The sequence below is a fragment of the Ascaphus truei genome, chromosome 21 (assembly GCF_040206685.1).
Source record: "Ascaphus truei isolate aAscTru1 chromosome 21, aAscTru1.hap1, whole genome shotgun sequence".
Taxonomy (NCBI): Eukaryota; Metazoa; Chordata; class Amphibia; order Anura; family Ascaphidae; genus Ascaphus; species Ascaphus truei.
The window spans coordinates 17,540,731-17,554,682 of record NC_134503.1 but is presented as its reverse complement, the minus strand read 5'-3'; the positions used below and the strand labels follow the sequence as shown (position 1 = coordinate 17,554,682).

Below are 13,952 nucleotides of genomic sequence, written 5' to 3'. Positions count from 1 at the left end.
ACCGGAAGTTGCGGTGCATGGTGGGAAGACGCGAGGTGCGGGCGGAAGTGGTTGTTGGGAGCGGGTCACAGAGGTAACTGGGAAGAGGCAGAGGGGTGATACCTGGGGTAATGAGAGGGCAGCGGGGTAGAAGCAGCGTGACTGGGGTAATGAGGGCAGCAGGGTATGACTGGGGTAATGAGGGCAGCAGGGTAGAAGCAGCATGACTGGGGCAATAAGAGGGCAGCCGGGTAGAAGCAGTGTGACTGGGGTAATGAGGGCAGCAGGGTAGAAGCAGCATGACTGGGGCAATAAGAGGGCAGCCGGGTAGAAGCAGTGTGACTGGGGTAATGAGGGCAGCAGGGTAGAAGCAGCATGACTGGGGCAATAAGAGGGCAGCCGGGTAGAAGCAGTGTGACTGGGGTAATGAGGGCAGCAGGGTAGAAGCAGTGTGACTGGGGTAATGAGGGCAGCAGGGTAGAAGCAGTGTGACTGGGGTAATGAGGGTAGAAGCAGTGTGACTGGGGTAATGAGGGCAGCAGGGTAGAAGCAGTGTGACTGGGGTAATGAGGGCAGCAGGGTAGAAGCAGTGTGACGGGTAATGAGGGCAGCAGGGTAGACGTAGTGTGACTGGGGTAATGAGGGCAGCAGGGTAGAAGCAGTGTGACTGGGGTAATGAGGGTTGCAGCAATGTGACTGGGGTAATGAGGGCAGCTGGGTAGAAGCAGTGTGACTGGGGTAATGAGGGCAGCAGGGTAGAAGCAGCGTGACTGGGGTAATGAGGGCAGCAGGTTAGAAGCAGTGTGACGGGTAATGAGGGCAGCAGGGTAGAAGCAGTGTGACGGGTAATGAGGACAGCAGGGTAGAAGCAGTGTGACGGGTAATGAGGGCAGCAGGGTAGAAGCAGCGTGACTGGGGTAATGAGGGCAGCAGGGTAGACGTAGTGTGACTGGGGTAATGAGGGCAGCCGGGTAGAAGCAGCGTGACTGGGGTAATGAGTTCTTGCATTCGGCTCCTGCCCTCCTTTTAACCCCAGCTTGTGCATCTGCTAATGTTATGGTGCAGACTGCTGCTTATCACACACTGTCCGTTATGTCATGCTCATTAAACACAGCTTAGAACATGGGAAACAAGAAAAAAAGCGCAAATAGTGAAGTATATCAAATTAAATATTTTAGTGATAAAAAGGTGAGTATTCTGCGTACATCAAAGTTATAGAACATTCGCATTTACGTGTATCAATACACGAAATTACCGCACAGCAATCATCAGGGTGGAGGGTCAGGGGGATGTATCTCTGGTAAGTCGTCTCCCGCAGTTTCCAGATGTCATCTGGGTCTTTCACGGTGACAGCAACCTGCAACCAGCATCCAGATCGTCCGAGGAATGAAGGTGGTAAGACCACTTGATCGTCTGTCCCAGCTTACACAGGACCTTTTCTGTGTGACGTCATATCGATGCGCGATCACTAAGGCGGACAATCATTGCCGAGCGCCGGTCAGATTGACTGCAGTGGGAACACTTTCCTGTGCACCCGCGCTACCGAATGACCGGTTGATGACTGCAGGAACTTTCCTTGGATTACACACATAGTGTGCATTACGGGACAGACGATCAAGTGGTCTTACCACCTTCATTCCTCGGACGGCCTGGATGCTGGTTGCAGGTTGCTGTCACCGTGAAAGACCCAGATGACATCTGGAAACTGCGGGAGACGACTTACCAGAGATACATCCCCCTGGCCCTCCCCCCTGATGATTGCTGTGTGGTAATTTCGTGTATTGATACACATAAATGTGAATGTTCTATAACTTTGATGTACGCAGAATACTCACCTTTTTATCACTAAAATATTTAATTTGATATACTTCACTATTTGCGTTTTGCGCTTTTTTTCTTGTTTCCTATCTTTAGTTCGTGGGAGTGCTGGGCCACTCTGTAATTATAGCAGCATACGCCAACACCAACGGTTTTGTATGGTTTATATACATTTTTCACTTCCACAGTAGGGCTGTGCCTTATATAGTATTTTTTGTTCAATGTAACAACTATTTATAAGGATTAGTATTATATGTGTTTCACTATTAGACATTGTCTTCTACACGATTGAGTTGTTTTTTGGGTTGCGCACTTATTTTTTGTATACAGCTTAGAACATACCTGCTGTGCACCGAGCCTCATGTGATTGTGTTATCTTGGATCTGATTACCAGCTGACACTCTACTCTTGGACACGGGCAGAAGATGCTGCGCAGGAAACCTACCCGTCTAGAGCTGAAGCTGGATGATATAGAAGAGTTTGAGAGCATTAGGAAGGACCTAGAGGTGAGCTCAGGTTGGTGCCACATCCCAATAGCGAGAGAAGAGTAAGACCACCCTACACGTTCGGAATATAACTAACGCAGGGTTGTTTGTGTGTCCAATAATCATCGAACTCCGAACGGTTAGTCTGCTGGACCCTTATTGATAATACTGGGTCATTCACAGGACAGTGCCATGCTTTATAGAACAGATTGACACCTTGTAAAGAAAAAAAGACAAGTATTCATTAGGATTCAAAGTAACCGAGACAGACATTTGTGGCAGATGAGAACCACTTGGGCTACTTAATCTGCCCTTTTTTTTTTTTTTTTTAAATCTGTTGTTAAACCTCAGACCCGATTTGATCATTGGTACTATTTTATATAATGCCAATGATCCGCCTTGTGTATATCCCAACCTTTTATTTTGTAATTCCCTTCCTGTATTGGCCTTTGTCACCTCATGTTAGGCGTCATTGGACGTCATGTCACGTGACCCGCGGCGTCATTTGACGCGTCACTTCACATGGCCTCGCGGCGTCATTTGCTGCCATGGCGACGCGTCACAACCGGCTGAATCTCGGTAAGTGAAGTTTTGCAGGGGCCTCACGCGATCCGCCGGCATTTAATTTAAATGCCGTGGGGAAGAGCGCGGGGCCCCTGCAACCGCCCGCGCCACCCCCCACCCAGCAAAATCTCGCGCATCCCTGTTCTAGCGTTTCCCCTTCTGTGAAATATGCTTCCCTCCTGTACTTTGCTGAAACCCTTTAAAGCTGCAATTCAAGCAATATCCTACGTGTTTTTTTTTTTTTAAATAAATCAGTTCTGTACTATGAGAAAATACTTGTAGCATTTAAAAAAAAAAATAAAACAATTTTAAAGACTTTTTATGTATTCTAACGGAACAAGCATTTTTGTTCCTATAGCAACCATTTACAAAGTCACACCCCCTTCTGAAACAGCATCACCTTTTTGAGCCCTGCCCTCTAGCAGTAAACCAATTGAATCTAGTGCCTGCCTGGTCACATGATCTTCCTCTCAGAACTTTGGCTGTCAGTGCAGTAGAAGAGGACCCAAGATGCATTTAATGAACCCCCAGCCGATCACACGAGAACGGATCGATTGGCAACTTAGCTAATAACTTCGACAGCTTGAACTGCAGCTTTAATATTTTTTTAAAGTTTCATTCATATGCCTCCTTTCCCCCTCTTCCAGTTGTACACAAGGTCCTTCTGTTTTCCCTGATACCTATTTTTATATCTTGTGGAAAATGAATGTTGACTTTTTCCGATCTGCAGAATTCATGCTTACCCGTTGCCTATCATTATCTGTTTGTAAAGCAATTACGATGCCATCGTTTGTCAAACACTGTAAAAGAACAATTTACCTGTGGCTTTGAGGATGGATAGTTTTATTGCCAAGACATTAAAATATTTAAAAAAAAATTTTTTACCACCATGGATGTGTCAAGTTTAAAAACAAATATATAAAAAACTAAGGGGCCTATGCAGAGAGCAGCGCTATTTCGAAATTCGCCATTTTTTGGAGAAAATCGCACAGAAAGCAGCAGAAAATGGCGAGTTCCGAAAAACGCGCCAATTTTTCTTTTCTATTTGTAAAACTCGCCTCGCGGCTGGCGAGAACCTCAATCTCGCCAGTTTTAAAAATATCCTAATGCAGAGAGGCGCGAACGGCATCTAGCGGCTGTTCGCGCCAATAAAATGGCGCGATTGTCTCCGTTTTGCCTCGCAAAAAAAAACTGCCGCTCGCGGCCATTGCAAAGGGAAAAAAAAAGGCGCAAATTTGTTTTAACACATTTCTGAAGCGCGCATCTCGCCAATTTAAACTCGCCACACGCATCCATGTTAAACATAGCAGAATTCGCACTTTTCTGCATATGGAGATTAAAACTCTCCAAAAAAGCTACTTTTTAATAAATTCGCCAATTTTAAAATTCGCTGCTCTCTGCATAGGCCCCAAAATTGTAAGTATTTTTAAAGGTCAATTTAATGTATTAAACATGACCCCTGTCCTTAGTCCACTTTGGTGCTAAGAGAGACTGAATTCCCTGGAGTGTGCAGATGTGTCCCACTCCAATCACCGAGTCCTTTCAACTTGTCCACAGAGTCGGAAAAAGCAACGTGACGATGTGGACTTGGCAGCCAGTGAAACGGATGCATCAGTCTCCCTCACCGTTGACTCCAAGACCCGAGAACAGACCATCCACGACCGAATCGGATACAAACCGCAGCCCAAACCAAACAGCCACACCACACAGTTTGGAAACTTTGAATTTTAATGAGGATTGTGTCACCCCCCCTCCCCCAGCGTGTTCCATGTCACGGACTTTGGGAACCCAGGAAACAGCCAGTGACTGAACACTGGGGCAGCTAGACATTACTCATAACTAATTTATATACTTTTTTTTTTTGTTATGAAAGTCTTTATTATTCTCTGCAGGTATTTTCTTTTTCCCCTAGATGAGTACCAACAGATGGCGAGGCGTACTTTGTAATGAAACATATTTCTGGCTGCGAATTGGTTAAACTGTGGATAATTGAACATGTTGCAGGATGCTTTTCAGGGCAATAAACCAGCACTCTTAAACTCGGGTTGTCACCCAAACAGAAATCTAATACAACATCACATCTCCATAATCAATGGTAAAGTTTTCGTATTTTACGTGCTTAATGCAGCACATCAGCCCTGGGGGGTTGAGCTGTGATTTATCAGTCTGCAAAATGTCCATATAATTGCTCTGCTTCCCAATTACATTAGAGGCTTCTTTGTTTCTGGATGTGTCACTGGTGTGCCTTCAGGGGCAAGACATTTGAGATAAACGAAATGATCATTGGCCATTTAACGAGGTAAATTTAGGTCAGTGCTAATGTTGTATGAGCAATTTCACTCAAATGCTAGTTCCTTCCAACCAGGAAAATGTACCTAGAGAAGGGAGACTATAAATGTTAAAGGTTTAATAAGTCAGCTGCGGAGTATCCCCTAAATCAGCCTTGTAAAAACCACTTACCTACCTTTTTTACTGAGTGACTGGTACTTGCAGATGTAGGTCTATTATGTAACTAGAATTGCTGAGAAAGTTGATTGCCTGGTCTTCTGCTGGCCCGTGCCGAAGAATCCAAGTTTTATTCACAAGGCTGCTCTGAAAATCACCCCCCCCCCAATCTCATTTAAAAATGTCACCCAACAAAATAACCATCTACTCATGAAAGCCAAGGGAATTTTAATAAAACGGACAGTGAAGACTGCCCTTTACATAATTAGCCACATGAGGTTCACTTTCCCATGCTTGAGATCCTAATTGACAGACACCTGTGCTGAAGCGGGGATATCCTTAAAACCTGCCCTGTTAGTGTCCCTTGAGGACTGGAGTTGGCCACTCCTGCTATAGTCGTATCCATGTTCAGTGGTTGTTGAATAGTTTATTCCTGAAATCAGCCAAAACTTAAATGGCCAAGTCTCAATTTGTAACATTACCGGACCAAAAAGACCAATTTTTAAAGCTGCAGACCAAGCAATATCCTCCTTTTTTTTTTTTTTTTTAAAAGAAAATCAGTTCTGTATTATGAAAACTTATTTAAAAAAAAAAAAAAGCTAAATATAAATTTTAATGTATTAAAATGTAACAAGCATTTTTTGTTTCCATAGCTACCATTTACAAAGTCACATCCCCTTCTTCTGAAACAGGCTCTGGCACACCCCTTTTTGAGTCCTGCCCTCTCTGTAGCAGTGCACCAATTGTATCTAGTGACTGCCTGGTCACATGACCTTCCCCACAGAACTTTGCATCTTTGGTCCTTCTGCTGCACTGACAGCCATTTAGTGAACCCCCGAGCCGAATCTTTGCCCATCGATCTGCAACTTAGCCAATTATTTATTGTGTGGATTGCATTGATGCACATTAAAGGGAAAATGTAAAAACAGCAGCTTAGACTGCTGCTTTAAAGCAGCAATCCAAGCTACCTTTATTTGTTTTCATTTTTTTCCCTCTTAATAATGTGCATCAATACAATCCACACAATGATAAGTAATTAGCCAAGTTGCCGATCGATCCGTTCTCCTGTGATCGATCGGTGAAGATTTGGCTCGGGTTCACTAAGTGGCTGTCAGTGCAGAAGAGAACCAAAGATGCAAAGTTCTGTGGGGAAGATCGTGTGACCAGGCAGTCACTAGTTAGAATTGTTGCACTGCAGAGAGAGGGCACGACTAAAAAAGGGGTGTGCCAGAGCCTGTTTCAGAAGAGGAAGGGGATGACTGTGTAAATGGTCGCTATAGAAAAAAAATGCTTGTTACATTATAATACATTAAAAATGTCACAGAATTTTTTTATATATTTATTTATTACAAGTATTTATGCAGTACAGATTTATTAAAAAAAAACATGTAGGATACTGCTTGGTCTGCAACTTTAAAGGGCTTCACAAGGAGCTCGCTGTCAACATAGGGCAAACATTGTGGGAACTGCTCCTTTAAAGATTATATAGTAGACAGGTTTACCGTTTATTCTGTTTTCTAGGTTAGATATTACAATAAAAATTGTTTTGATGCATTTTCCAGTTATTTGAAATAAAGATAGCGTTGTGAAAACAGTAAGAGGATCCCATCAGTGTCGATGGACAGAGGTCCATATCCAATATGCTGTGAGGAAGTCGTCTTGTATGGGAAGTTTAATCCCTGTTAAAATCAATAGACCTTAAAAGCATCCCCGGCATGGTAAGATAAGCTAGCTTGTTCTTACAAGTTAGACCCCAAAATCTACTGCTACACAACATGCGGTTTGTGCAAGGGGCTAATGATGGAATCCTTCCTAAATGGCTGCAGTGGCAGTACTGCATGCTAAGAGATAATGGGGAAAGGCAGGGACCCGTCTGAGCCGTGAATGTGCTCACAAGTGTTTTTCTATTTGTTGTACACTGTAGGACTTGTAACCTTTTTTTTTTTTACTCACAAGAACTTTCTGTCTGGTTGTAGCCACTGCCAAACTCACGCTGGTGAGACCCAGCAGGTAGAAACAGCTGTCTGTGAGTAGGATTACTGGCTCTGCACTTCTGTTACCCAGGCTGTGCTGAAAAGCTGTGTAATACGGCAGGCATAAGCTTATAGGGGGCCCATGTTAAAATGGTTAAGAAGCAAAAAGTGACACACAGAGTGCTCATTTGCATGTAATTACCCAGAGTCCCTGGCTGCAGTGGAAGCACCGTATGCTAAGAGATAATGAGGAAAGGCAGGGTTGTGAACTTGTCTGAGACAGGTGAATGTGCTCACTTAAAGGGATTCAGTATCCATAGTGTAGTCGTTATTTAGCTGCTTCAGCGAACAGGTCTTGGAAAAGCAGCCATATTTAAAATGCAGTCTTTGCTGCCGGTCTACGGCCCTTTATTTCGGAATCACACATTTGGTCGTCATGTCCCTGCGGCAAGGTGAGTGGCGGCAAAACAGCCACGACCAAATGTCCCAGACCTTGACTGTCGTTATTGGACAACGGAACATTGACGTAACTTTTCAGCGCTCTTTTTTTCACCTGCGAAAAACACCATGAGCCACGTGGGTGGGTGTGACCTTTAGCAGTGCAAGTCTTTACTTACTTGGCACAAACGCGTAGCACAAGGTGTGATAACAAGTCCATAATCATCTTTAAACGGAAGAATCATTCATAAAAGGTACTGTAGTATTGTTTTATTAAAATGTTTAATTTGTCCCTTGATGTTTCTACTATTGGAAAGCATACAATTTATACAATCTTAACATTATTTCACTAAAAATACACAAGTACGTTGATCTTAAATAAAATTAACATAAAAGTGAAAAATGTCCTTTTTGCGTAGACTTCTCTGCAATCTATATTAGGATCCAATAAAGAATTGTTAATGTCTTCACGTAAAATTTGACAACTTAATCCATGGTTATTGGTTCACAATTTCTTTTTAAATAGGCAGTGAAGATCTAGGATGCCAACACTGTGGTAATAAAGCACATAAGGAGTTGGGTTACCTTCGAGAAACTCGAGGGCTGCATGCCACATTTAGGCACAAGTGATAAGTATTTTTAGCATTGCTTCTTAATTATCGATTCCCCAACGTGAAATTTGACAACCTAAAATAATTATTAAATATCCATATTTTGGATTCGGCATTTAAAGAGTCCAGATTGACCTAGAAGTGTGAAGAATATGATTTATAGAAGCAGTCTGCGCTGAGCGCCTTTTAAAAATATTTTAGATTTACTTTACAATATCTCCTGTCAGACTGACGTCAGCTCAGATGCTGACAATTAAGAAAACGATGATTTGGAAAGCAAATATCATATCGGTTTGAACTGAATCACGGAATATTCCTAACCGGAATGATTACATGCCGACTAATAGTACAAGTCAGAGTTTGTGTACATTTCAGTAATGTAGAAGCATTACAGCAGTTCCCTCTGCCACCACACGTGTTTTATATGTAGAGAAAGGAGGGTTCCCCAGAGCTAAATAGTGTTCATTTCAGCTCCGGGGACCCCTTGCTTCCACAGATACTAGAGAAGCTGCCGCCAGTATTAAGGGGAGGTTTAAATCCTCTGTCACGAGGGCCAATTGGAATCCACAACAGATAATGTTGCTGCTTCCTATTGGCAGCGTGACAAGAGATTTAAACCTCCATTTTGTTTCCCCTGGTGGAGATAGTATCAGCCCTTCCCCCGTTAAAGTATCTCTGTAACCAGGGTGTCCCTAAAGCTGAAAGTAATGTGGTTCAGCTCCGGAGTCCCTCCGCTTCCTATACATGAACACACAAAAAAAAAGTGTGTGGGTGGGGAATCGCTAAAAATAATAGGGGCAACTGCTCCTTTAATATACTTAAAGCGTTACTACTTTAGAATCAGAACCAGATTCATTAAGGCATCAAGCGAACCTGCATCCGAAATATCTTTAGTACTAAATAGAAAAAACACGGAGCACTGCAAAAATCAAAGAGAACTGGAGGCAGGATCAACGGTGCAAAAACTAAAAAAGTTTAACACACAAAATGCCCATTAGGAAGCTGAAATGGCACTCCGACGCGTTTCTCGCCCGACTGGGGCTTTATCTTGCATTTTTTGCAGTGCTCCATGTTTTTTTCTATTTTCTACTTGGGATTTCTCCGACGGGACGCACGCAGGGATGAATTCTATTGCTTCAATCAACAGAAGTGACCCGTGCGTAGAGCGGTTATTTCCTCACTTTGGCTCACTGCCTATGGAAGTTGCACTAACTGTGTTTATATACTCAGACCTAGAGGTGCTGGTTCTTATGTGATCCCATAGGCGGCCCTACACTGCTGTGGGGCTTCAGTTGGTTTCTATTCCAGTATACTTTACATTTGGTCTTGAACTACAGTTCTACACACGGGCTTCATCCTGATTTTCCCCTAAGGAATTTAAATATGTCCTTGAATATGACCTGACAAAATATTTTCTGTAGCACCAAATGGAGATTCATTTCTCTTAAATATATATCCGAAATATCTTTACTTTTAAAGTGGTGGCATTACTACTGGACAGCACCTCCTGGCTGTAAACAATAATCAATTACGCCTACGGCAACTGATAACCATAATGGCAAGAGGACACTATCAATTGGGGTATCAATCGGTAATTACAAGCGTTTGTTACATTAGGAATGAGCAAATAATAACCCAGCTCCCCAAATGCCTTTGTGTCAGCGATCACAGCTGACCGTGCTGATGCAGTGCGAACAACTCCAGGAAGGCATTATTGTAGGGAAAACACGCCGTCTTTGACTGTTGCAGAAATATCCAGTACCATTCAGAGAGAGGCCGGAGGCTGTACGCCTTTCGGAGGCAACAGCGAGCCACGTGGATCGACAAAGCATAATTTCTTATTGTAGGAGGGAGGGGGTGAGGATGGGAATCTTCATTGCCATACTCCTTAACCCCTTCATCTTCAAGTGGCACTTTAGTGCACATGATCTGTGATGACAGCCAAATGTATCACATGGATTTAGTTGCAATCAAGGCACTGAAGGAGTTTGGTTACCATAATAACCTAGTACCTCTTTGGGGGATCCTTAGGAACCATTCTACCACAGTGTTAGGAGGCCAAGATAACAGGGAGGACCTGTCCCTTCACCCGCCCCTCGCAGAGTTCATTGCTAATGGCAGTGCTCTGTAATGTCCACCACCACTGCCTTTTTCCAGCTGAACAAGAAGTACCCGGTGCCTGCTCCAGCAGCGACCGCGATGCAGAGGTACGCGTTGTACGTCATGAAGATCAACATCAGGAAGTAGCTCAACACCACCTGGATGACGTGAAGAAATGTCTGCAACATGTGCGGGAGGCTGATCATCTGCTGCCTGGAGAGGAGCAGAGAAAGACAAGAAGGCTGAAAGGAGACCTCCCATGCAAACAGAAATCTCATCCAGGCTAAATACACTCAACAGCTTCACTTAACCAGCAACTTTTAGCTAATGGGACAAGTAACTGTGTGGGTTTAAAGCAGCAGTTCAAGCAATATCCTACATGTGTATTTCTTTTAATAAATCAGTTCTGTACTATGAGAAAATACTTGTAGAATTGAAAATAAAATAAAAAATAGAATGTTTTAGAGACATTTTTAATGTTTCTAATGTAGGAAGCATTTCGAAAGTGACAGCCCCTTCCCCTTCTGATAGGCTCTGGCTCATGAGCCCCGCCCTCTCTCTAGCAGTGCACAAATTGTATCTAGTAACTGCCCAGTCAATCATATTCCAGGATCTACATTACCCACAATGCTGTGCAAGAACTGAATTAAATAACCCGGAGCAAGCGATCTATTACAGTCGATTACAGGAGAACGCATCGATCTGCAGCTTAGCTAATCACGTGTCAGTGTGCAGACTGTATTGATGCACATATTGATCTGCAGCTTAGCTAATCGCGTGTCAGTGTGCAGATTGTATTGATGCACATATTGATCTGCAGCTTAGCTAATCGCGTGTCAGTGTGCAGATTGTATTGATGCACATATTGAATGGGATTTTTTTTTAAATACGGCAGCTTGAACTGCAGGTCAGGCCGGCCTTAAAATCACATTTAAAAAAAACTTGAGGCAGAATGGAAAGATAGAGGTTTTTGGTCTGCTCAAGAAATAACACATCTGTACGTGCTTAAGTCTTCGAAGAGGACTAGTATTCCAAGTTTGTTCATAGCAGCTATATAGCTCCTTGAGCTTTCATCCCAAAGAGATCACATTTTGAAATAAAAAACATGTGTTGCATTCATGGTTTTCCGTCATAGGATTACGCAAAGGACAATTTCGAGGCGTCTTCTGATGTCCTTAAAGCAGCAATACTACATTCCCCCTTTTTTCTTATTTTAATATGTAAAGCATGTGACCATGTACAATTCTACACTCTTACCTACACTGGCAATCGTTTGCTGCTCATGTTATAAATCTGTAAAAAAAAATCTTATTGTGTGCCTAACATAATGGCCGCCTTCTGACTATGCTGCAGTCAGTGAAATGCTGCTGCTGATTTGTAACATTATATTACTAAGAGTAACACATTATTGTTACAGCGTCCAGCAAAATATAGGGTCTGCCGTTTAGAACGTAGCAACAGATCTGTTTGTGATACTTTGTTACCAAAGGGCAGAGCTCAAAAAGGTGTGTGTGTGAGAGCCCGTTTCAAAATAATAATAAGTGGCTGGTCTTTCTAAATGGTTGCTGTAGCAACCACAGGACGACCAACACATTTAACAAAAAAACAAAAAAATAATAATAATTAAAATGGCATTAGGAGTTTAAGAAGAAAAAAAATGCAGCCAGTATTATCTAATACTACAGAACAGATTTATTTAAAAAAAATTAAATAGGATGTATCATGTTTTGCCGCTTTAATAAATGTACACTGAAGTAAATAGGATTGTATTTGTTTTGCTTCTATACAAAGTGTTGCAGTTCATATTTATTATTCTGAAATTGATGTACGTCTGGGACCCTCTGAATGTTTGTTTTACATGTTTAGAAAGTCTCTCTGTCTCCTTTTATATATGTTTTGGACAAATGTGGATGGTTTGTTGGTTGAGCCCATGAGAGGCAGTTCAACAGTTCTCAAAGAAGTATTATCTCACTCATGTCGGAGAATAAAGCACCTTTGGTTAGATTCCCCAAGCTTCGATAAAGGTCATCGCACACCGATGGCGTATTCACTGCCATTCAAGTGAGTAATTAGCAGTTTACATGGGATCGTTGTGTGATCCCCCAAATTGGAGCTTAATTAATCTCAGTGTTAAGAGTGGATGAGATGGGCACAAGCTGAGAAAAGTTGCCAGCTCTTACCCTACGGTTTTGTGCGTCTCCATCAGAGTTGTTCCGTTGGGTCCAGGCACGGGCATAGAGTTGTAGCGAATGCTAACTTGTGACTTCCGCAGCAAGCTCTCCCGTGAAATCTTCAGTCCCTCGTACAGCATGGCCAGCAAGAAGACAGCCACAAAGGCACCGGCCATTTCTGATCCAAGGTGTTGGAAGGCAAGAGAGAGAACAGGTGTTAGACCATAAAATGTCCCACACACCATAGTCGAAACCATAGATGAAGAACGAAATGAAACAAGTGCAATAAAAATGTGGAATTTAATACCAATGGTGGTTATGATGCAGATAAAGTAAAGTATCTTAAAGAAAAGGCAAGAGATATTTTTTAGATAAGTATACAGGTACATGCCAAATAACAGAAAAAACATAGGAAGGGCGTTGAACCAAAGAGAAATCTGATTCCCATCATTGGTACAGGGAAATAATAGAATCCAGACCAGGGCACTAGAGCAGGTCCTAAAGTTTGTTGTAATGCCTTGTTGTAATTATTATTTTACAAGGTGCTTAAGGCCCTAGTTCTGTTTACCAACGTATACTAGAACGGCTGGATGAAGCCTCCCCAATGATGTTCCAGCTACTGCGGTTGCAAGCCTCTTCTCCATGTTGCACCAACAAATGCTGATTTCATTCCCTCATCTTACTTTTGGTCTTGGTCCTCGGCTGGATTCCAAGGGGAATTTAAAAGACCGTCTTCGTCCAACGATTGTCATTTCTTCTTGTGATATGTTCAGCTCACGGCCATTTCAGTGTCTTCCCCCTTGTGATGCTGTCACACTTTTATTTGGTTTCAAATCCATTCAATCGTTGTTTTGTCATTTTGGGGTAATTCCCGGCATACATCTCTCCATACTTCTTTGGACATGGACATTTTGCGAAGCCTTTTGATACCGTTGACCACGCTATTATGTTAAACAAACTTCAGTACTCTGGTATTGGACCCCATGCTCTAAACTGGTTTAACTCTTATAAAAAAGATCCCGACGTGTCTCGGACTCCAACCACTTGGAAATTACCTATGGGATCCGACAAGGCTCTGTTCTGGGGCCCTTAGGCTAAGGCCCCGCTCCCTCAGTCAGCGCGCCCGCACTGCAGACAGGCGGCGCGCTGACAGGCACAGACCGCGATATGCGGTCTGTAGGGAGCGGGAGGGGGCGTGGCTTGAGCGGAGGGACCCGCTACTCCCCCCCCTCCCTCCACGGGCTCGGGCTCCCGGGCTGCAGGAGGGATATGCTGCGGGCTGCCAGAAGGTAAGCAGCTCCCTCCCCTTTCCCCCACAAATGCTCTCCTCACACGCTGACACACGCTGACTGACAGACACACACACAC

General features: G+C 43.3%; 2 protein-coding genes across 7 annotated transcripts in view; one reads left to right on the top strand and one right to left on the bottom strand.

The window, feature by feature from the left end:
* Nucleotides 1–2: 2 nt before the first annotated feature.
* Nucleotides 3–5,827, top strand: CDC26 (cell division cycle 26). Of its 4 annotated transcripts, none has more exons than XM_075579203.1 (3): nucleotides 3–73; nucleotides 2,128–2,303; nucleotides 4,404–5,827. In XM_075579203.1, exons 2-3 carry the CDS (start codon nucleotides 2,223–2,225, stop codon nucleotides 4,575–4,577), a joined length of 255 nt encoding a protein of 84 aa, XP_075435318.1. In that variant the 5' UTR covers nucleotides 3–73; nucleotides 2,128–2,222; the 3' UTR covers nucleotides 4,578–5,827. The 4 variants fall into 4 exon arrangements, with proteins under 4 accessions (XP_075435318.1, XP_075435320.1, XP_075435321.1 ...); XM_075579205.1 differs by having other exon boundaries at nucleotides 19–73; nucleotides 2,192–2,303; XM_075579206.1 differs by lacking the exon at nucleotides 3–73 and adding an exon at nucleotides 78–107 and having other exon boundaries at nucleotides 2,192–2,303.
* A 2,125-nt stretch (nucleotides 5,828–7,952) lies between these two features.
* SLC31A1 (solute carrier family 31 member 1) overlaps nucleotides 7,953–13,952 on the bottom strand; it is a 52,320-nt gene continuing 46,320 nt past the window's right edge. For all 3 annotated transcript variants that reach the window (XM_075579200.1, XM_075579201.1, XM_075579202.1), the window contains exons 4-5: nucleotides 12,594–12,762; nucleotides 7,953–10,626 (exon numbers count right to left, since the gene is read on the bottom strand). In XM_075579200.1, coding sequence (XP_075435315.1) covers nucleotides 10,425–10,626; nucleotides 12,594–12,762 — 371 coding nt within the window. In that variant the 3' untranslated portion in view covers nucleotides 7,953–10,424. The remainder of the gene's footprint in view (nucleotides 10,627–12,593; nucleotides 12,763–13,952) is intronic.

Bases quoted from the DNA above. Each gene is read 5' to 3' on its own strand.
- CDC26 (XM_075579203.1), top strand. From the start codon at position 2,223: ATGCTGCGCAGGAAACCTACCCGTCTAGAGCTGAAGCTGGATGATATA. The intron at 2,304-4,403 runs GTGAGCTCAGGT...ACTTGTCCACAG, and splicing joins GCATTAGGAAGGACCTAGAG to AGTCGGAAAAAGCAACGTGA.